Source organism: Phodopus roborovskii, unplaced genomic scaffold (genome assembly GCF_943737965.1).
Source record: "Phodopus roborovskii unplaced genomic scaffold, PHOROB, whole genome shotgun sequence".
Lineage (NCBI taxonomy): Eukaryota > Metazoa > Chordata > Mammalia > Rodentia > Cricetidae > Phodopus > Phodopus roborovskii.
In genome coordinates this window covers 18,052,396-18,073,240 of record NW_026126558.1, presented here as the reverse complement: position 1 = coordinate 18,073,240, position 20,845 = coordinate 18,052,396, and the positions used below count along the sequence as shown (strand labels likewise).

Sequence of the window (20,845 nt, the reverse complement as noted above, 5' to 3'; positions counted from 1 at the left end):
TTTTACTCCCATTTTTTAACCCTGGTTTCTGATTCCCTGAATGTCCCCACAGGCAGGGATGGCACAGCAGGGCACTACAGATCACTGCGTAGTGGGAGGAAAATAGTCAGAGATGGATGTCCCAACCTTTAAGTTCAAAAAACAGGCTTTGGCAAGAATCTCTTGGCTTTGCCTTCTGATGAACTCCTAACTGCCTGCTTTAGTCGCCAGGAGTTCGTGCTTTTTTTCCCTAGAGCAGTAACTATGTGTTCCCCCATGAGAGTAGGTTCACCTGGAGTTTCCAGGACGATGGCAGTATTTGCCCTCGACCAAGTGCACATTTGTGCATCCCCACACACTACACTGCAGGCCTGACGCAGACCCCTACTCACGGGGAAGTGGGGCCAGGACACCATCACTATTTCCACCCCTATTCCAGGTGGCATCGGCACCAGTTAGAAAAGAAACCGAAGGACATTTGTACAGGAGGGTTGGACTTTATGGATAGTCTGTGGTGTGAACAACGCCAGTGCAGCCAACTCCGGGGCCCCTCTGTGCGCCTGCTCCCTGTTAACCTTCGGTCCGGCGGGATGCGCTAAGGACCACATCTGTGGTGGTTCTCATCTTTAGCGAGCCCATGGCCTTGAAGGTGCAAGTGGGGGGCCGCTCCCGCCGGGGGCTGGTCCGACCCCGCCCCTGCGCCGCCCCGACCCGCGGTGGCGCCCGCGCCTGCGGGCCCTCTCGCCGGACCAGTCTGGCAGCGCCAGGGCTCGGATTTCAAAGCCCTGGTTTCTGGCCGTGAATGGGCCCGCGCCGGCCCGGCCTTTCCCACAGCCCCCTCCCGCGCTCCCTCCCCGTGGCCCTCCCTCCGCCGAGCCCACGTGACGCCCGAGCCTCGGCGGCTCGGATTACCGCCGCCGCCGCCGCTCCAGTGCCCGCGCCGAGGCTGCGCCGCGAACTGCCCGCACCGCGCCCCCAGCCCCACCGAGCCATGGCCCGCGCCGCCCGTCCACGGCCCGTAACCCCGGAGCGCGGCGCTGCCGGCCGCTGAGAGCGCGGTCTCGAGGCGGGAGCCCCGGCGCGGCCCCGGAGCGGCGGCCCGGCCCCTCCCCTGCGCGGCTCCCCGCGCCCCTTGCGCGCCCTGCTGCCGCGCGCCCGGCCCCAGCATGGAGACGGCAGAGAAGGAGTGCGGCGCCCTGGGCGGGCTCTTCCAGGCCATCGTCAACGACATGAAGGTAGTATCCCCCGGGCAGGCTCGGGGAGCAGGTCCCCTCCAAGGGGCGCGTGGCGGGCAACCGTGTCCTGCAGCACGATGTTCGTGTGTGTGTGTGTGTGTGTCCGTGTGCCCGTGCCCTTCGTGTGTGTGTGTGTGCGTGTGTGTCCGTGTGCCCGTGCCCTTTTCTGAGCCTGTCCTGCTGCGCCCACCTTGTGCCCAGGTCTCTGGGTGCCTGTCTGTGTCGGGTTGTGGGAGGTGAGTGCTTGCAGGTTGGGGTATCCGTGAGGTCGCCTTTTACGATTCAATCCAAGGCTGAGCACCAGCGAGTTCTCCGTGCCTCAGACCCCTAAACTATAAATTGGATTTGTCTCCAGGACCGACCCTTAAGTCCCTTTAACGGACCCAAGGTCTCTCGGGCCTCCGCCCCCTTCCACCACAATGCCCCCCCTCCACACACACACACACACACACACACACACACACACACACACACACACGCAAGCACGCACACACATACCCCGACGCCCCAAAGCCCAGACAATGCTGTCACCGCCAAGACAGGAAAAAATAATAAAGCAAAGAACTGTTAACTCTTTCCCTGCCAGCCTGGGTCTGCGTGGATACAGCCCCACCCCCCACCCCCACCAACAACCCCAGCAAGCTCCAATACTCCAGTTCTTGAGCGGGTGGGGTCACCCCTGCAGCCCAAGGATAGGACTGAATCCACCATTGGAAGAGGTAGGGAGAAGGCTCTGTGTTGGAGAAGCAACTCGGGCCCTGGGAACGCTTTCAGCAACCCCCACTTCTGATCACTCAAGGTCAGACTGCTGGCACCCCTTTCAGATGGGGAAACTGAGGCTTGGGAATGGCTCAAGGTCATTAAGGAGACCATTAGATCCAGCTTCTGACCTCAGCCCTAATTTACCGAATTCTCCCTTGCCCCTAAAGAGGCCAGTGTTTGACAGGACTGCTCCAAACTGACTAGGCAGGGAAACTAGGCAGGGTGGGAGTCAAGAACAGTGTCCCTGCCCTCTACCATGCCCCATCCCTAGTCTAGGAACAGGATGGCAGACGGAAGGAACTAGGCCCTGCAAAGAAACTCCTGAGCCTCTCACTTCCCCTCCTTAGGCTCACATATACTCACCAAAGAATCACCCAGAATCCTACTAGCCCCTTGGGGCTGCAGAACCCACATACAGCTGCACCCTACCAAGGGTTCCAGGCAAATGCTTGAGGAAGGTGATGGCTTGCAGAGAGGCAAGAGATTGGATCTCCCTCCCAGTGCTGCCAAGGGAGTGCTCCCAGTGAGGAGCAGCATCTTCCAAATCCTTACCCCCTAGAAAGAGGCCTGAAACCACTATTGGCCTGGGATTTGCCAGCTAGGATTTGCCAGCTAACAGCATGTCGGTGCCTTCCCATAGTTCTGTACTTTCCCCTGGGACCCCTATCCCTGGCAACTCAACCTGAGGGCCCTTTCACTGGCCCTCGGCATTTTTTGCCCATCTCATAAGCATTGTAATCATGGCACCAGCATCCCTTTCTGAAACTGGGTAGCCGAGACCACCTCCCCTGGCCACTCCTGGACTGGCAGAGGGTGGGAGCTGCCGGCACTGCCTCCCACCGGCAGCCACTCGGTGAACACTGCAGCAAGCAGCTGCTTCTGCCTAGAAGAAACAGCAGGATTATGTCCTCCATTTCCGCCTGTTGCAAGGAACCCCAATGAGGCACAGGTCCAGTCTCTGCAAGGAGCTCAGTCTAAGTGGCAGGCAAGATTTCTAGATATGTGAGGGCAGGGTGGAAGAGCCTTTAGCAAGCATTGTCACATCACATACGATATGCCCCTATCAATGACATGCATGTGATCAGGGACCCTGTCATGATGGAGGGGATTGGCCTCCAAGCTGATTGGTGTGACTTTAGAAAACCGCCTCAGGCTGTCTCACTCAGGGGCCACCAGTCCCCAGGGAGCTCCCCACAATACTCCCTCTGAATCTACTAGAAAGGCCAACCCTGGGCTGAGGCCAACTCTGACCTGGGAGGAGGGGGTCCCTAATCACATCTTCAACTACATAAACAGAGGGAGGCACAAACCTCTCTCTCAAGCCAGCTGAACCCAGAGTCTTGAATTTGCCTAGGGCCAAAGGCCTTGTCAACAGAGGTGATGAAAACCCCCACCCCTCACCGGGCTATCCAGTGGTGGTGCACGCCTTTAGTCCCAGCACTCGGGAGCCAGAGGCAGGTGGGTCCCTCTGAGTTCAAGTCCAGCCTGGTCTATAGAGTGAGTTCCAGGACAGGCTCCAAAACAATACCTGTCTCTTAAAAAAAAAAAGGGGGGGGCTCATCATAATCCAGAGTAGGGAGTACTCCACAGCCCCAGACATAGGCCCTGGCTAAGGGTAAGGGCTCCTCACAGAAAGGTGGTGCATTCTTGTCCTCTTAAACAGTTCCAGTCCGTGCCCCCAGAAGCCAACACAAGCCTGTCCCTTCTCTTAATTTTACAGCTGAAGAAACCTGAGGCTGTGTGCCTCCCCAGGGTCACTCCCCACCCCCCACCCCTAAAGCCAGAGCAGTCCCGTGCTTGTGGCAGACCCGGTGTCTTCCTCATTCTCTCAGTCCCCATCACTTCTCTGCCTACAAGTGCATGTAGGCTCTTCCCTGAAAACAGGGTCTCGCTATCTTCATATGCCAGATATAAGATCAGACCTTGACCCCGATCCCTGTGGCCTCAGACAAATCAGTGAACCTCTCTGAGCCTCTGGTTCATCATCAGGGAAATGGGCTTCATTCTGGATTCACTCTCAGGGTGTTGGAAGATGTATGAGCACATGTTGTAAGGACTGGCCCAGTGCTTGGCCCAGGTGGTGCAGTTATGCGGCTAGTGGTGACACACAGGGGCTTAGAACCTGAGCCTGGTGAAGCTGACCCTCTCCCTGGGGCACCTGTCATTCCGGCCTTTTTCTCTCTTTTGCCTTCAAGAGGGGCTGTGGGGGGAAGAAACCCAAGTCTTTCAAGACTGGGTGTCCGAATCCATCTTCTGAGAGGAACTGGGGCTTGCCTCTCCAACACAATGGTTTGTCCTCCACCACTGGGGACTGTTCAGGGGTTGCTGAGGGGACCGAGCTTTCCTGGGGATCAGGGGATCTGACTTTGGCCACCCTGCACTCCAGCATTTTCTCTGCACTCTGGAGGGGGGTCTTTAGCAAGCTTCCCTGCCAAAAGGCACTTAGGAGGTATGAGAGTACCCCCTCTTGAAAGACCCCAAGAGGCCAATGCCTGGATTAGCTCCTGGGGATGCTAGGGACAGCCTGGGGGGGCCTTTCTCTCCTGAGCTGTGTGGGTGGAGACAGCCCACCCACGGCCTCCTCCTTGCAGCCTTAGTGCACTTCTCAAATATTTGCTTTCCCTGACACTGGCTTGACTGAGCAGGGAGGGGGTGCTTTTGAGGGCCTATGAAGCCCCCTCCTTGATGTCTCTAGAGAAGCTGGCATCTAGACCTACCTTGGGGTTCCAGCCAAGTGTAGCCTCCCCTGAGTCCTGGGGACCTGGGGCTCTGCCCTGCCTATTACCTTAAGAGAAGCCTCAGCCCCAGTCAGCCTATGTGGGACAGGGGTTGGGCCTTTGGTAGCCCTAGGCTACCTTTCAAAGAGCAAAAGTCTCCCTCACCCCCCACCCCGCCCCCTCCAGGCCAGGGCTGAACTTTCTCCAGGCCTGGCGGCCATGAAGGGAGAGCATTAGCCAGAAAAGCCCCTTAATCAGACTGGACAACTCAGTTACCAGGAACCCAACCTCGCTATTGGGAAACCCCCTCCCAACAGAGCCTCTGGCCAGGCTAGGATAAAGGCCACACTGTTCCCCTGGAGGGGAGAGGAGGGGCTGGAGAAAGGTGGCTCTGTTGGCCGTACAAGGCTCCATTCAGCCGGGGGCCTACTTGTCCCAGGCAGGCTGACCAGGCTGTGCAGCAGCCATGGCCTCCCTGGTCCTGTGAGCCACCAGGGCTGACTGGCCTGCCCAGAGCAGCCTCTGGGCCATGCTAGGCCTTTACATCTGTCAGCCTCCACTTTCCACAGCGCCTCCTCCCACAGGTACTGGCAGGTCAGTGCCCAGCTTCCGCCACGTGTAGAGAGATAGTGTCCCCGGTGGGTTGAGCCCAGAGCCTAATGAGAAAGCCCCTGAAGAGACTATGTGCCACCTGTTGTCTCCTCTGTCTCCGCCGAAGAAGCATGGGTGCACATAGTTACCAACTGCAAGCCAAACGGACTTCAGCCTCGTCCTGGGCCCTGGGCCTTCTCTGTGCACGGGCAAGGCCATCTCAGAAAGTGCCCAGAGTTTGGACATGTGGGGTGCCCTGTAGCCCCATCTGACAAAGCCTTACTTCCTCTCCCACGGCACCACAGAGCTCCTACCCCATCTGGGAGGACTTCAACTCCAAGGCTGCGAAGCTGCACTCTCAGCTGAGGTGAGTCTCTGCAGGGTTGTCCATGCAGGGGAGGGATGGGTAGAGAAGACCTCACCTGCTGAGCATATACCCTGCTGTGTATCTCCCCAGGACCACCGTGCTGGCTGCTGTGGCCTTCCTAGATGCCTTCCAGAAAGTAGCTGACATGGCCACCAACACCCGAGGTGGGGTGGGGGGAGAGCATGATTGGAGGTGGGGAATGTGCCCCCAGTGGGCCGGGAGGCTGGAAAGGGATATGGGCCATGGGAAGGACACAGAGCCCAGAATGGAGACCTTGGCTTCTGCTGTGATGGCATGGGACAGGTGAGCGGTGACAGGGATATTACCAGGAGATCATTCTCTTGCTATGAGTAGCTCAGTTAACCCTTCGGTGGCAGTTGTTGGCGGCTCTATCGTTTCTCAGTCATCCCCCGTGTGCCTTCTGCCAGTTTTATGGGACAGGTGAATGGTACGTGGGGACTTGGAGGCCCCTTTTCCTCCTGGTTCATCTAGCAAGCACCTGGGCTTCCCTACTGTTGAGTGCTAACACAACCCAGGTCCCAGGAGAACCATTCAGAATTGTTGCTGGATTTTCCCTGGGTGACTCATCTTTGTCCCAGCTAAGAAAGAGGGAGGGCTCCAGGACTGGCCAGCGGGGCACCCGAAGCCAGAATCCATCGAAGTCTAGGATGACCCAATATCCCAGCCCTAGTTCCAAGGGCTACAGGATTGCTGGTGATGGGGGCGGGGCGGAGCGGCCTTTAAGGGACAGTGCGCCCTCTCGTGGCCCGAGGCCGGGACTGCAGAGGCCCCCCAGCCAGGCCCCTTCCCATGCAGCTTGCTTCCTCGCCAGGGGCCACGCGGGACATTGGCTCAGCACTCACGCGCATGTGCATGCGCCACCGCAGCATCGAGACCAAGCTGCGGCAGTTCACCAAGTGAGTGGGCACAGGACCGCAGGGGTATCGTAGCCTAGAGAGGCCATCCGTGGACTAGCTCAGACCCCTAGCCCTGACCCACAGTTCTCTCCCACAGCGCGCTGCTGGAGAGTCTTATCAATCCACTGCAGGAGCGCATCGAAGACTGGAAGAAGTCAGCCAACCAACTGGACAAGGACCATGCAAAAGGTAGGGTGGGCTTTGCGTGCGGGGGCAGGGGGGTCCTCTCCACAGGGACCCCTTACTATAGCTCCCCTCTCACCCCTGCACAGAGTACAAGCGAGCCAGGCACGAAATCAAAAAGAAGTCATCTGACACGCTGAAGCTGCAGAAGAAAGCACGAAAAGGTAGAGCCCACAGCAGCCCCCTGAGGCCCAGCCCCTCGGGCCCCATTCTGTAGCCCCAACTGCCCTGAGGAGCACTTCCAGGCCATCGTCCTGGCCAGGGGATCCTGTCCCCAATGCAGATCACTCCAACATGTCGGGTGGGACTGAGGGAGCACCCAGTGCCCCAGACTGCCCAGGCCCCCACCCCTCCCCAGGAGTGGCTCATCCGGCTGTCTTTCACACATTCTTTCTTTCTCTGTCTCCTCTCCTCCTCCCACATCCGTCCTGTAGAGCTGCTTGGTAAGTCAAATGTCCGTCCCTCCAGCTGTTCCTAACATCCTTGTTGCATCTGTCTACCTCCACTCCCAACCCCCAGCTCAGGGCCATTGGAAGGAACCTCTCCAGGCCAAGGAGGAACAAGGAAGGCGGTTGGTCCACCAAGGGAGGGGCCTGGGGCACACTCCCCTTGGTGTCCTTGGGACTGCTGGCCAGAAATGAGTCCCAAGCCACCGCTGGGTCAGTCTGCCAGGCCAAGAGAGAGGGGTTCAGTGGCTGGGCAGGGTGGGGACCACAGGCCCTGGCTTCCCACTCCCAGCCAGGTCCTTACCTGTCACCACCTTCCCCCCTCACCATCCCACCTCTCTCTGTCTCTCGCTGCTTCTTTGTGCTGCTGTTGCTGTCCTTGTGCACTGGTCCCTGAGCTGAGTTATGACACATGCTGAGACACTCCTCTCTGCTCCCCAGGCCCAGCTGTAGCCCCTGACCCCTGCTTCTCTTAGTGGCCTGGCCTGAAGCTGAGCTGAGCCCTACCCTGCTCTCCTTTGCCCTGCTTTCAACCCTGCCCCTGTATCTCTTGAGGTCAGGGCCACCATGCTGGGCCAGTTACAGCATCCTGAGCGATAGAGGCCTCCAGATGGCCTCCCTGTGATCGAGCCTGCCCCATATCCCATGTGGCTTTACAGCTTGGTGTTGCCATGTGTGTGAGTCTGTCTGCGTGTCTTCTCTGCCCGCTCTGGTGGGACCAGCCCCTCCACAAGCCTTAGAGTCTGCTCCGTGCTCCCTGGCTCCCTTTGCTCCAACCCCACAGCCAAAAACACCAGCACAGGGGCCTAAGCCATAGGTACAGCCAACCGGGCCAGCGTCCCCAGCGCGGCCTCTCCTCCCAACCCCTGCAGGAAAAGGAGACCTGCAGCCTCAGCTGGACAGTGCCCTGCAAGACGTCAATGACATGTACCTGCTACTGGAAGAGACAGAGAAACAGGCGGTACGCCGAGCACTGATTGAGGAGCGGGGCCGTTTCTGCACCTTCATCACCTTTCTTCAGCCTGTGGTGGTGGGTCTCTCGATGATTTGGACCCTCCCCCCCTGGGGAGGGGCAGGGGACAGACCCAGGGTAGACCTTTTAACCTCCCAGATTGCTTCTTGGGGATCCTGGGTGAATGCACTCAGGGCCCAGTGTGCCTGGCCCAAAAGCAGGTCTTATGGCTTATGACACTCTGGCTGAATTGAGGCAGATGGTTACATGAGTTATCCTGGTTGTACAGGCCCAGCCTGGGTCAGCATCAGTGACCGGGGAAGGGCAAAAGAGGAGAGTCCTAACAGGCGTTTCGCCAGAGTGGGTGGCTGGGTGCAGGGGCCCAGGGACTGACTGGCTGCTTCCTCAGAACGGCGAGTTGACCATGCTGGGAGAGATCACCCACCTGCAAGGCATCATTGACGATCTGGTGGTGCTGACTGCAGAGCCCCACAAGCTGCCTCCCGCCAGTGAGCAGGTGCGGCCAGCCCTGGAGTCAAGGGTCAAGACCAGGACCAGGGAAGACATGGTCCTGCCCTCATGTGGGGGACAGTAGATAAAAGAGGAAAGTATTGGGGGAGGCACTTGAGGGAAGAAGACCAGAAACTGTCCAACGGCCCCCACAGGGTTTCTGGGAATATACCTACCCTGGTGCATATGAAGTGCTCACGACCCAGTGGGGCTCAGATCAACACAGGACAGGAGCCAGGTCCCTGGGGCTTGGCCCCTCAAAACACAGAGATCCCTGGCTGCCATCCACCCTATATCACTGTCCCTTCCCATAGAACCAAGCCCACCGGACAGCCCCTGTGGTTGCTGACTTCCTGTGTACCCCACACTCTGTAGCACACCCCCCTCAGGTTGCCTCACTGAGTTCTTTCAACAGTGTTCTAAGCTGGCTCCAGTTCACAGGAGAAAGCAAGACTCACCAAGGACCAGAGACAACCTCAACCCCTGACGTCATGGCACATGTCATGAATCCTTAGGAGTACCTGCTTGTCCCTTGTCTCCTGCCTGACGGGACAAGATTCAGTAGTAGGCCAGCGTTAGGAGAAGGTTAGGATGGCTTGAGATCTTCAGGGTCCTCGCCTGAGGTGTAGTTCACGGTTAGGGCAGAGGGGAGGATGCCCTGCCCTACCAGCTCTCGGAAGCAGGGTAAGACATTCTACCATTAGGAGCCACCTCTAATGACCACCCAATGTCTCTGTCCAGGTGATCAAAGATCTGAAGGGTTCAGACTACAGCTGGTCATACCAGACACCACCATCCTCACCCAGCAGCTCCAGCTCCCGGAAGTCCAGCATGTGCAGGTGGGTGGGGAGCTCGTGGAGGGTAGAGGGAGAGGTAACCACGGAGGGTCTAGGGAAACCCAGAAAGGCTGGGCTGGCAATTGCTCCAGGACCGCAGAGCTCACACTGCCCCTAAGCACCCAAGCATTTTTCACACATGAGGGGTATGGGCAAGGTGTTGGGCATCAGGAAAGGCGGGAAGGCTGTGGCTTCACTGATGGAGCATCATTGTGTACCAGGTGCCAAGGGCTTTTCCACATCGAGTCCTGGCACCATTGTGTCAGGAGGGGAACTAAGACACTTGAGTCTCTGTCAGGCCCAGCACATTGTGGTATGGTAGAGATCAAGAAGGTGAGCTCAAGCTGTGCGTGGGGATGCGGGCCAGTAATTCTAGCACTTGGGAAGGGAAGCAGGAAGAGCAAGGCTTCAAAGCCAACCTGGGCTGCTTATTAAGACCCTGTCTCAAAATATAAATTAAACAGGCTAGATGGAGCAGCATTTGTGTTAGTGCATGCCTTTTTTTCCAGCACTAGAGAACCAGAGTCAAGTGGATCTCTCTGAGTTCAAGGCCAGCCTAGGCTACATAGTGAGTGCCAGAACTATGTAGAGAAACTCTGTTGCCAGGTGGTGATTGGTGCACATCAATCCCAGCATTTGGAGGGGGAGTGGCAGGAATTCAAGGTCATTCACAACTATATACTAAGATGAGACTATATGAGACCCTGCCCCAATAAACAAAACTGAAAGAGTCTAAGATCAAGAAGTGATGTGGTGGTTTCTAGGAACATGTTTGGACTTCAGGGCAAAGGACACCCCAGCCTGGTGGTTGTCTCAAGTTAGTCCCTGGCAGTTGCCACAGCCTTCAGCCCTGGCTTGAGTGGGCTTTTTGGGTCTCACAGAGATGGGGAGAAGCTTGGAGTCTTGCTCATCCATCAGGCTGGCCCTGAGGTCAGTTTGAAGGGGATGCTTATGGTTCAAGGGAGCTCAGGTAGGGAAGGCAATAAATGAATTCATAGCAGCTTATAGATTAGGGAGGCTCTGTCCCAGGTACCCCTCTCCCAGAACGCTCTCTGATCACTGGGTCTAGCTTTTCTTTAGCTCCCAGTGCCTAGACAGTGTGTCTTCAGACCTTGAATGAGTGGCAGTGGCTGTCCCAGGAGGACTGTGATTATAAAGGAGATATTTAGGGGTGAGGCTTTGGAGGTCATACCAGGTAGAAGGGCAGTCTTCACTGCCAGGAATCCTGGCCAGAGGTGGGATGATGGGCAAAAGGTAGAGTCACAGAAAACTGCACTCCTGAAGAGGGGTGACAAGGTAGGACCAACCTGCCAAGCAACCTCCCTTTCCAGATGCCACCATCTCACCATATGCCAGGTACTCAACTGTGACTAGACAGCAAGAAGCAGGCTGTGAGGAGGCAGTTGAGAAACTATCAGGCTTGTGTCTGTTCTCAGTTTCCAATGCCTGGTGACTCAGCTCCCTCATCATGAACCTACGAGCAACCAATCTGGTGGTAATGTGGGAGGCAGAGGGACTCCACATTGGGTGCACCCCACAGGGACTCCCCGGCACTGAGAGCTGCCATCCCAGAGCTCCTCAGCAGTACCTGGGTCTCAGGACCTCGTAGTCTGACTTTTCTTTTCCTTCCTTTGCTCCTCATCTCTCCCCACCCTCGTCTGTCACCATGCCTGTGTCTCCCTGTCTGGCTGCTGTGTCTCACCCTCCACTCCCTTAGCGCCCCCAGCAGCAGTAGCAGTGCCAAGGGTGGCGGCGCCCCATGGCCTGGGGGTGCCCAGACATACTCACCCAGTTCCACCTGTCGCTACCGCAGCCTGGCGCAGCCAGCCACCACCCGCCTCTCCAGTGTCTCTTCCCACGACTCCGGCTTCGTCTCCCAGGATGCCACCTACTCCAAGCCCCCTTCGCCCATGCCTTCAGACATCACCAGCCAGGTGAGAGGACATCAGGAGGCCCACATGGGTGGGGAACAGGAGCCTCATGCCAGCCTTGGGCTGTCCTTGAGAGAGGAAGCAGTTAGCTCATGGACTCTGGCCACCTGGCCTTCCTGCTGTTGTACGCATCTGTCGTTGATCTCCATCTCCACGCTGCTTTAGACGAGCTTCAGATGAGCCTCATCTGGACTTTCTTGTTATATCCAACCTGACATTTTCTGTGATGATCAAACTAGACAAGCACTGTGTCACTGAGCTATACCTCTAGCCTTAGCCATTTGTGTACGTAGCAGTTGTCGTTTATTGTTTTATGTGAGAGGGTTTTTGTCTGCACGTTGTCTGTGCACTGTGTGTGTGCCTGGTGCCCGAGAAGGTCAAAAGAGAGCCTGACACACACACACACCCCAAGAACTGGAGTCATGGACAGTTGTGAGCTGCATTGTGGGTGCCGGGAAGTAAATCAGCCAGTGCTGTCAACCGCCGAGCTGTCTCCCCCCACATGTGGTATTCTTGCATCAGAGTCTTAGGTAGTTCAGATTGGCGTGTGTGTGTGTGTGTGTGTGTGTGTGTGTGTGTGTGTGTGTGTGTGTGTGTGTAGGTGCACATGGTTGCAGATGCATATGGAGACCAAAGGTCAACCTTGTCAGGAGACATCCACCTTACTTTTTAAGACAGGGTCTCACTGACCTGGAACTCACCAAGTAGACTAGGCTGGCCACTTCCATGTGTCTTTGCTTCCCCAGTTCTGGGATTACAAGCATGCATAGCCATGCTTGGCTTGTATGTATGTATGTGCATATGTTTCTTTTTATGATTTTAAATTGTAGGTAGCTGTGTGTCTGCATTGCATGTGAGTATGTGCATGTGAGTGGGCATGCCCTTGGAGGGCAGAAGCATGGAAGCTCCTCCAGCTGAAATTACAGATGTGGGTGCCGGGAATCGAACTCAGGCCCTCTGGGAAAGCAGCAAGTGGTGCTCTTAATCACTGAGCCATCCCTCCAGTCCATGGCTTCACTTTTCTGTATGGGTCCTAGGGCTCAGTCTCAGGTCCTCACTCTTTCCATCTCTCAGCCCCAGGCATTATCTGTTTACCCTACTTTCATTGCTTCTGTTCTGCTGGGGTTAGAATTAAATGCATGTCACACTTTCTTCTGCCTTTCTGTGTCTCTTTCTCCCATCCAAGTACTTACCAGGCCCGGCCCTGCTTAGCTTCCGAGATCAGATGAGCTCGGGCACGTTCAGGATGGTATGGCCGTAGACTGCTGTGTCTCTTTCTTCAGTAAGGACTTGGTGCTTTTTTTGTACAGTTGATTCATTAATGTTTTTGGTTTTTGGTTTTGTCTTTTTTTTTTTTGAATCAGGGGCAATTTTCCCAGTGTATTTCAGGCTGGTTTCAAACTAGCAATCCTCCTGCTTCAGTCTCCCAAGTGCTAGGATTACAGGACTGCACCTCCATGTCTGGCTCATAAAAGAGCTGCAAACAGCACAGCGTCCCCAGGTACTCTGCCCACAGTCTTTCCTCAAGGTCAGCATCTTATGTAACCACCAAACAAATTTTGGGTTTGTTTTGATTTTTGATGTTTTTTTGTTTGGTTGGTTGGTTTTGTTTTTCTGAGACAGGGTTTCTCTGTATACCTTTGTAGATTAGAGATCCTCCTGCCTCTGCCTCCCGAGTACTGGGATTAAAGGCATGCGCCACCACAGTGTCTTACTGTATGACTCAGGCTGGCCCCAAACTCTCCATCTTCTTCATGCTTCAGCCTTCTAAATGTTGTGATTATGAATGTGAGCCATCACACCCACCTTAGGTACAAAGGTGACATTCTTTTTTCTGGCACTAAGAATGGAACCCAAGGCCTTGTGCAGGCTAAGCAAGCACTCTACCACTGAACCCCAAAACCATTTCCATTTCAGAACCAGAGAAATTAAGACTGGCCCAATGGTCTCACACCATGTGTTCTATAGCCTTTTTTTTTTTTTTTTTTCTTTATTCTGTGTGGGTTTCTGGGGGGAGCTCCCCCTCCTCACACACACACACACTTGCTTGTTTTCTCTCTGCTGTCCTTTTATCTGGTCCAGGAGACCAGAGTCCAGCACAGAATCCTGTGTTACATTGGGTTCTTGTGCCCTCTCTGCTTCTCCTGTGCTATGGTACAGTTTTCTGTCTTTCCCAACTTTGGTACCATGAAGACCACCATTCAGTTATTTTGTAGGCTGATGTGAGCTTGGGCTGGGCTGATGTCTTCTTGTTGGAATAAAAGGCCAAACATCTCTGGCAAGAACACCACGTTCGTGGTGCTGTCTCTACTGTGAGATGTCATTTTGCCTCATGACTAGTGACAGGGTGAAGTTGGCCAGACTACCCACCGTTCATTTTCCTCTTATAATTAATGAAGTATCGTATGAGTCACACCTTGAGACTCTGCAAATACCCTGCTCCCCATCACTTGTTTACACATTTATTTTGGTATCTTCACCTGTTCAGTAGGGATTTCCTGATTCCATCATTCCTCTCATTTATTAACTGAAATCCCACTGTAAATTCAACCCATCCTTTCTCCCCATTTATTTGTGTAGACAATTACTTATTTGTGCCATAATTATTTGATTCTATGGGCTAAAACCCATTACCACTGAGTCTCAAGAGTTTTTTTAATTGAATTATACTGTCCATCCATACAAAGTAAATATATATCTGAATAAGTCTTCAAACTGAACACACTCACATGGCCAACACAAAAAAAACAAGACACAGCTTGACCCCAAAGACTTCGCATCCCTCCATTGCTACTCTCTCACGCCCAAGGTAATTGCTGACCGTGTGTGTGTGTGTGTGTGTGTGTGTGTACATCTGTAACTTGCTAGGCTAGGAGTAGAGTTCAGTTGTCAAGCACTTACATAGCATGCATGAAGCCTTGAGTTTGATCCCAGTACCACAAAAAACTTACATATATGGTCCATTTATATGAAACCATACAGTACATGCCTTATGTGTTTGACTTCTGCTCCCAGCATTATGTTTATAAGATATTAAATTATCTGTTTTACATGGAAATGGGTACCATTTTCATTGATATATAACATTCCATTGAGTACATATGTAATTTATTTGAGTAGTCTATGTTGCTGGGACATATAGGTAGTTTCCTGGTATTATTCTAGCTTCATTTCTGTTGCTCTGATAAATTATCTGAACAAAAAAGCAGCTTAGAGAAGAAAGGGATTTATTCATCTTTTAACCCAGATAATAGTCCATCTTTATGGGAAAGGCGAGGTAAGAACTTCAAACAGCTCGTTAACAGTTACAAGCAGAGAGAAGTGAACAAATGCATGCTGGCTGGCTGGCTGACTTGTGCTCAGCCTGATTTCTCCACCCATACAGATTGGGCCTAAGGGAATGGTGCCGCTGGTCACCACTGGGCTGGGTCAGTTAACTTAAGACAACCACCCATTGACATATGCACAGGCCAATCCAATGTAGACAGTCCCTCATTAAGATTCTCATCTCAAGTGATGCTGCATTGCGTCATCACCCCATGGCTACTCATAGTGCTACTGTGCACATTCTAGTGCACGGTTCTGTGAGAAATGTGGGTAGGAGTAGAACTGTGAATCGCAAGATTGTCATTACCAAGGTGGTGACAGCGATCGTCTGTGCCACAGCCCTACCAGCCCTGGCATTTCTCACTTGAGTTGTTTTGATATGCATACAGTAGTAGTAGTACCTGTACTTTAATGTTTCTTATGAAAATGCAGTAGACCGTTTTCATACTTTTTCTTTGAGACAGGGTCTCACTATATAGCCCTGGCCATCCTGGAACTTGCTCTGTAGACCAGGCCGACCTCAAACTCACAGAGATTTGCCTGCCTCTGCTTCCCAAGTTCTGGGATTAAAAGCGTGTGCCACTAGGCCTGATGTATTTTTCATACTTTTAAAGTCCATTTGAATATCTTCTTTTGTGCAGAACCTATTCATATCATTTGCCCATTTTTCATGAGTGTGTGTGTGTGTGTGTGTGTGTGTGTGTGTTGATTTTTAGAACTCTACATATATTGTAGATACATGTCCTTCATCGCAAATATTCTCTGAGTATGATTTTACTACCTTATTGGTATCTATTTTCTTTTCCTTTTTTTGGGTTTTTCGAGACAGGGTTTCTCTGTGTGGCCCTGGTTGCCCTGGATCTTGCTCTGTAGACCAGCTTGGCCTCAAACTCACAAAGATCCACCTGCCTCTGCCGCCTGAGTGCTGGGATTAAAGGCGAGCGCCACCAATGGCCGGCTCTTGCTGAGTTTTATACTGGGTTTTTAATTAATGTCACATTGCTGAATGTGAATGTGTTACTTCTCCCTCAGTCCTCTTCTCTGGTGCTTTGGGCTCTTCCACTTGAGTGTGGTCTAAGTCGGGATGTCATGGAAGTGTTGGTGGGGGAGGGAGCTGCTGAAGCCTCCCTGGCTTAGCTGATCCATCACATGGTGATGGAGGTCACCTGACTCCTGCTCTGATCTCACTGGCAAAGTCAAGATCTGCCTTGAGGTCCCCTCTTCCTTGACAGCTCCTCTCAGCTCCTGTACTGGACTGTCCTCTTCCCCCCTGCCACTGAATGTCAGCACCCCCAAAGACGTGTAAACCTCGTCTCTAGTCAGCCTCATCCTGCCCGACAGCTGCCCCATGCCTAGACCCAGCCCTAGTCCTTCCCTTACTTCAGGTCGTGCATGTGGCTGTGCGCAGAGGACTGAAGGGCAGCTCGCCCACATGTACCCAGAATGGCACACGGGACTCCATAGTCCCATCTCTCCAGGCCATCCCTTTTCTCAGAAAGTAGTGACATCATCTCCTTGAATGCCCAGACCCAACACCCGGCTGTGTCCTCGGGGTCACTCTTTCCCTTGCCACCACAAATAAGCTGTCGGTAGTGAATCCTAAGTTGAAGCCTTAAAATATGGGCTGGGTTGTGGGCAGGTCAGTGCTTATAGGATGTTCCCTGGGCTGCTGCCTCTGTGGTTGTCTTGGTGGCTGCAACACCAGGAGGGGCGTGCAGGGTGAAGTGCTGAATCAACGGCCACTGCATGCTACCACTGTGACCAGAACTCTTTTCTCCTCCCTGCCTCGCTGGCCTGTCTGTCCGCGGGCCCCCATCTGCGACCACCCGCTCGCCTCTGCATGGCAGAAGTCCTCCAGCTCTGCGTCCTCCGAGGCCTCAGAAACCTGCCAGTCGGTTAGCGAGTGCAGCTCCCCCACCTCGGTCAGTGCCCTTGGCCCCAGTCCCATTAACATCACCAGCTGCCCACCCCAAGCCCTCCTGACCTGGGGCAGTTGCCACAGCGGGGGCAGCCAGATTCAGCAGGAAAGCTGTATGTCCTGGTGCTTTCTTTGTGAAACAGCCACCCAGGCACTTGCTGTGGCCATACCTTTCTGTCTTGGAACACCCTGCCCTGTCCTGGTCTGGTGGGACAGAGCAGTCACCGCTGCCCACCAGATTCGGGCCCGAGTCCTGATCATTAATAAGAGACCCCTCACAGATCAGTACCCCCTGAGCCTCAACCACAAAGAAGGGCCTCGTGGTCATGGGCAATAAGGCCTAGGGTCTTTATGACGTGCTTGCCATACCTTGCAGGACTGGACCAAGGCCGGTCTCCATGAACAGCCCTCGGCCACCACCCTGCAGCGGAGGAAAGATCGTGTGGAGCTCCTGCGAGACACTGAGCCGGGCCCTACTGGTGGGAGCACTGTGGGCTCCAGTGGAGAGGAGGTACTGCGTCCCCGGATGTCTCCTGCCACCATAGCAGCCAAAGTAAGTGGGCAGCTCCCCAGCCAGGCCCCACCTTCACTCCCCGGTCAGTGCCAGGGTGCCCACAGGTGATCTTCAGAGCCCACTCTGTCTGCCTTAATGGAGCCCAGAGTCCCAAAAGAGGGTGGACGTGCAGCCTCCCGCATTAGTAGGCCGTTTTCCCCACCCTCAGCACGGTGAGGAGGTGTCCCCTGCAGCCAGCGATCTGGCCATGGTGCTGACCCGCGGACTGAGCCTGGAACACCAGAAGAGCAGCCGGGACTCGCTGCAGTACTCCAGTGGCTACAGCACACAGACCACCACACCTTCGTGCTCCGAGGACACCATCCCCTCCCAAGGTGGGCCTAGAGACATCCCACAGGCTGAATGTGCTTGCTGGGCCTTCACAGCCCCAGAACCCACCCAACCCCGGACACCTGGGGTGAGGGTCCCACAGAAGAGGACTGCCTCCCTTGAGTTGATGTGGGGTCCAGGGATCACCTCGTCCCAGGGCTCACCGCACCCTGTGTCTCCAGGCTCAGACTATGACTGCTACTCTGTGAATGGGGATGCAGACAGCGAGGGCCCCCCTGAGTTCGACAAATCATCCACCATCCCTCGAAACAGCAACATCGCCCAGAATTACCGACGCCTGATCCAGACCAAGCGCCCAGCCTCAACCGCTGGGCTGCCCACTGCAGGGCTGCCCACAGCCATGGGGCTACCTTCAGGCGCACCTCCTGGTGTGGCCACCATCCGCCGCACACCCTCTACCAAGCCCACTGTGCGGCGCGCCCTGTCCAGCGCCGGCCCCATCCCCATCCGCCCACCCATCGTCCCTGTGAAGACACCCACAGTGCCCGACTCCCCTGGTTATGTGGGGCCCACACGGGCGGGCAGCGAGGAGTGTGTCTTCTACACAGATGAAGTGGCCTCACCTCTGGCTCCAGACCTGGCCAAAGCCTCCCCGAAGAGGCTCAGCCTGCCCAACACAGCCTGGGGCAGCCCATCCCCGGAGGCAGGCATCTACAGCGGGGCCGGGGTCGGGCTGGCCGCTGAGGACGATGAAGAGCAGCAGCTGGCTGCCAACAGGCACAGCCTGGTGGAAAAGCTCGGGGAGCTGGTGGCCGGCGCCCACGCCCTGGGTGAGGGCCAGTTCCCCTTCCCTACTGCCCTGTCAGCCACCCCTTCAGAGGAGACCCCCACCCCACCCCCTGCTGCCACCAGTGATCCCCCAGCTGAAGACATGCTGGTGGCCATTCGACGCGGGGTCCGGCTCCGCAGGACCGTCACCAACGACAGGTCGGCACCCCGCATCCTATGATGGTGCCACCCTCCCCTCCCTATCTGGGCTGGCACATGTAGGTGGCCTGGTCTGTGAGCATCGGTCAGCCTCTGAGCAGTGGCGCGGCCTGAAGACAGAACAGCGCCAGGAACGAGGCACAGCCACTTTATACAAAGACGACCAGGCTGATCTCAGCATCTCGTGGGAAGTGACTTCCTTTACGCACCTCGCCAGGACAGAGCCTGTTTTACACTTTCCTTGCCCAACCCATCCTCCTCCTTCCTGCAGGCCCTGCTTTGTCCCAACCCCAGAGCCCATAACCAAGGGCTGGGCCTGCCACACGGGCCCCACCTGGCCTGGGGTCCACAATTTTCTTCCTGTGGTCCTGCTGTCCCCCAGGGCCATGTGCCTGGCTCTTGCCTTGAATGTTGGCTCCCTCGGCTCCCTGCCTCTTTCCTGTCCCCTTTCCTCTTACCTTTTCCCTGCCTCTCCCGGGCTTCACTCTTTTGGGGACTGGGTGGTCATGGAAGGGCCAGGCACCCAATCAGCTGAGTACCGATATGTGACTGGGGTCAGGGAATCGTCAAGGGTTGGAGCCAGGCTCCCTTGAGGGAAGGAGAGCCTAGAGGAAGGAAATATAGGGGCCTTGTCTCAGGGGACCTCCCAGCTCCCCCCCCCCGGGAGGAGTAGCTAATGGAGGCGAGGCAGGGGGATGAGGCCAGAGGCCCACACCAGGTGTTTCAGACATCCTGCTCTCCTCTGGACACTTTGAGGCTTTAACTTGGGGGCACCTTGGGGTTACAGTCCCACCCATTGCTGGGGATAAGGGCTGGAGCATTAGAGGGTATGGGGGGTTATTTTATGACTGTAATAAAATGGAGCTGACCCCAGACAAGAACTACGTGTGGGGCTAGCTGGTGGTACAGGGTGTGTGTCTGAGTGCCTGAGAGACAGATGTGGGGGCCCCACGGAGGGCTGGTGGCAGGAGAGGGTGGAGTCTGCTCTCCCCAAACCAGGGGAAGCTGCTCTTCTCACCGCCATCTGGAGTGTTGGTAGAATAAGTCTGGAGAGGATAGGTCAGGGGCCCCTGGCCCGTCTGTGTGGAAGAGAGCTGCAGGCCCAGCTTGGAGCAAGTCTTAGACTGGTTTTGACTTTCTGTTGCCAGAGGCAACTCCATCCCAAGAAAGTCATTGCTTGCGGGCCTGGCTGGGGCTGGCAGCAGGGGCCAGAGAAAGAGTGGGGAGACTGCTTCCACTGTGCAACCCAAGACTGAGCAAGTCAAAGCATGTAGGTGTAGGGTGAGAGGAGAGATTCAGGAGGTGCAGGTAGAGCAGGCAGGAAACTCCCCCACCCCACAAGGAGTCCAGAGAGCATGCCTTGGTCTGGTTGGAGTGGAGCTGGGCCTGACCTGGGCCCAAGGTTAAGGAAGCTCCAGTGCCCATGAGACTTCTAGAGAATGAGTTCCGGGTCTGAGACCTGGTCCACTAAACTCAGTTGTCATCAGAGCCCCAAGTATAGGGCCAGGAAAGCAGACAGCCAGATGTGGAACCCAGGGTGTGGCTGGGTCTTGGAAGAGGGAGAGCTCCTGAGAGGATGGGCTCACTGCCATCTGGGGGCTCCAAGCCCTGATGGGAAAGGAGGTCAGGGACTTTCCAGGGAGAGGATGGGGTGGCTCCCCCACCCCACTCAGCCTTCCCTGCAGGGCTGTATATACTCCAACCCCTCGTCTGACCCACAAGTCCCTTCTCCCACTCACCTTCTCTTTAGTACCCACCTCTCACATAGGCCCACCCTTGGGATCCGAGCCAACCATCCTGCATCACAGACTTTGGTTTGGGGCTTCTTCACATACATTTTATTTTTCATTTTGTACAGCAAAATATTCTTTTCAAACGTGTCTTTTGACTGAAGTAACTTTTCTGGTGCTGTTAACGTGTTCCTTTTTTTTTTTTTTTTTTAATTTATTTTGCCACCCTCCTGGTTCCTGCTCACCCTCCACCTCCCATCCTTCATCCCACCAGAACCACTTTTTTTTTCTTTTCTTTCTGTCAAGTTTTGGATAAATCCTCCTATTCTCCCCCTTTTCCATCCTCTCCTTGATTTAGTCACTGCTACAGGTAACAAATGCACTGTGAAGATTCCAGTATTAATAAAGTGGTACTGTAGTTAACACCCGGCCCCTGCCTGGCTTCCCTGGGCTGCTGTCGCTCACCTGTTCCTCTTCCCACCCCTGCATCCCAGCCTTCATCATCCCTGACCTGGGTCTGCAAGCCAGGTGGTACTGATGAAAGTGAAGGAGAGGTGGGCAGAGACCGGAGTTGGTCCTCGAAGTGCTCCCACGGGACTGGAGGGGGGGGACC

At 55.1% G+C, this 20,845-nt stretch overlaps 1 protein-coding gene across 1 annotated transcript; it reads left to right on the top strand.

Annotated features, from left to right (window-relative positions):
• Window positions 1-703: 703 nt before the first annotated feature.
• Window positions 704-20,655, top strand: Mtss2 (MTSS I-BAR domain containing 2). Its single transcript, XM_051201627.1, is given in 15 exon segments — window positions 704-1,021; window positions 1,023-1,214; window positions 5,590-5,651; window positions 5,742-5,815; window positions 6,484-6,568; window positions 6,666-6,757; window positions 6,841-6,915; window positions 8,070-8,227; window positions 8,559-8,666; window positions 9,401-9,498; window positions 11,213-11,429; window positions 16,601-16,675; window positions 17,048-17,224; window positions 17,394-17,559; window positions 17,737-20,655. Coding segments are annotated over 15 exon segments (2,607 nt in total). The 5' UTR covers window positions 704-781; the 3' UTR covers window positions 18,525-20,655.
• Window positions 20,656-20,845: the final 190 nt, after the last annotated feature.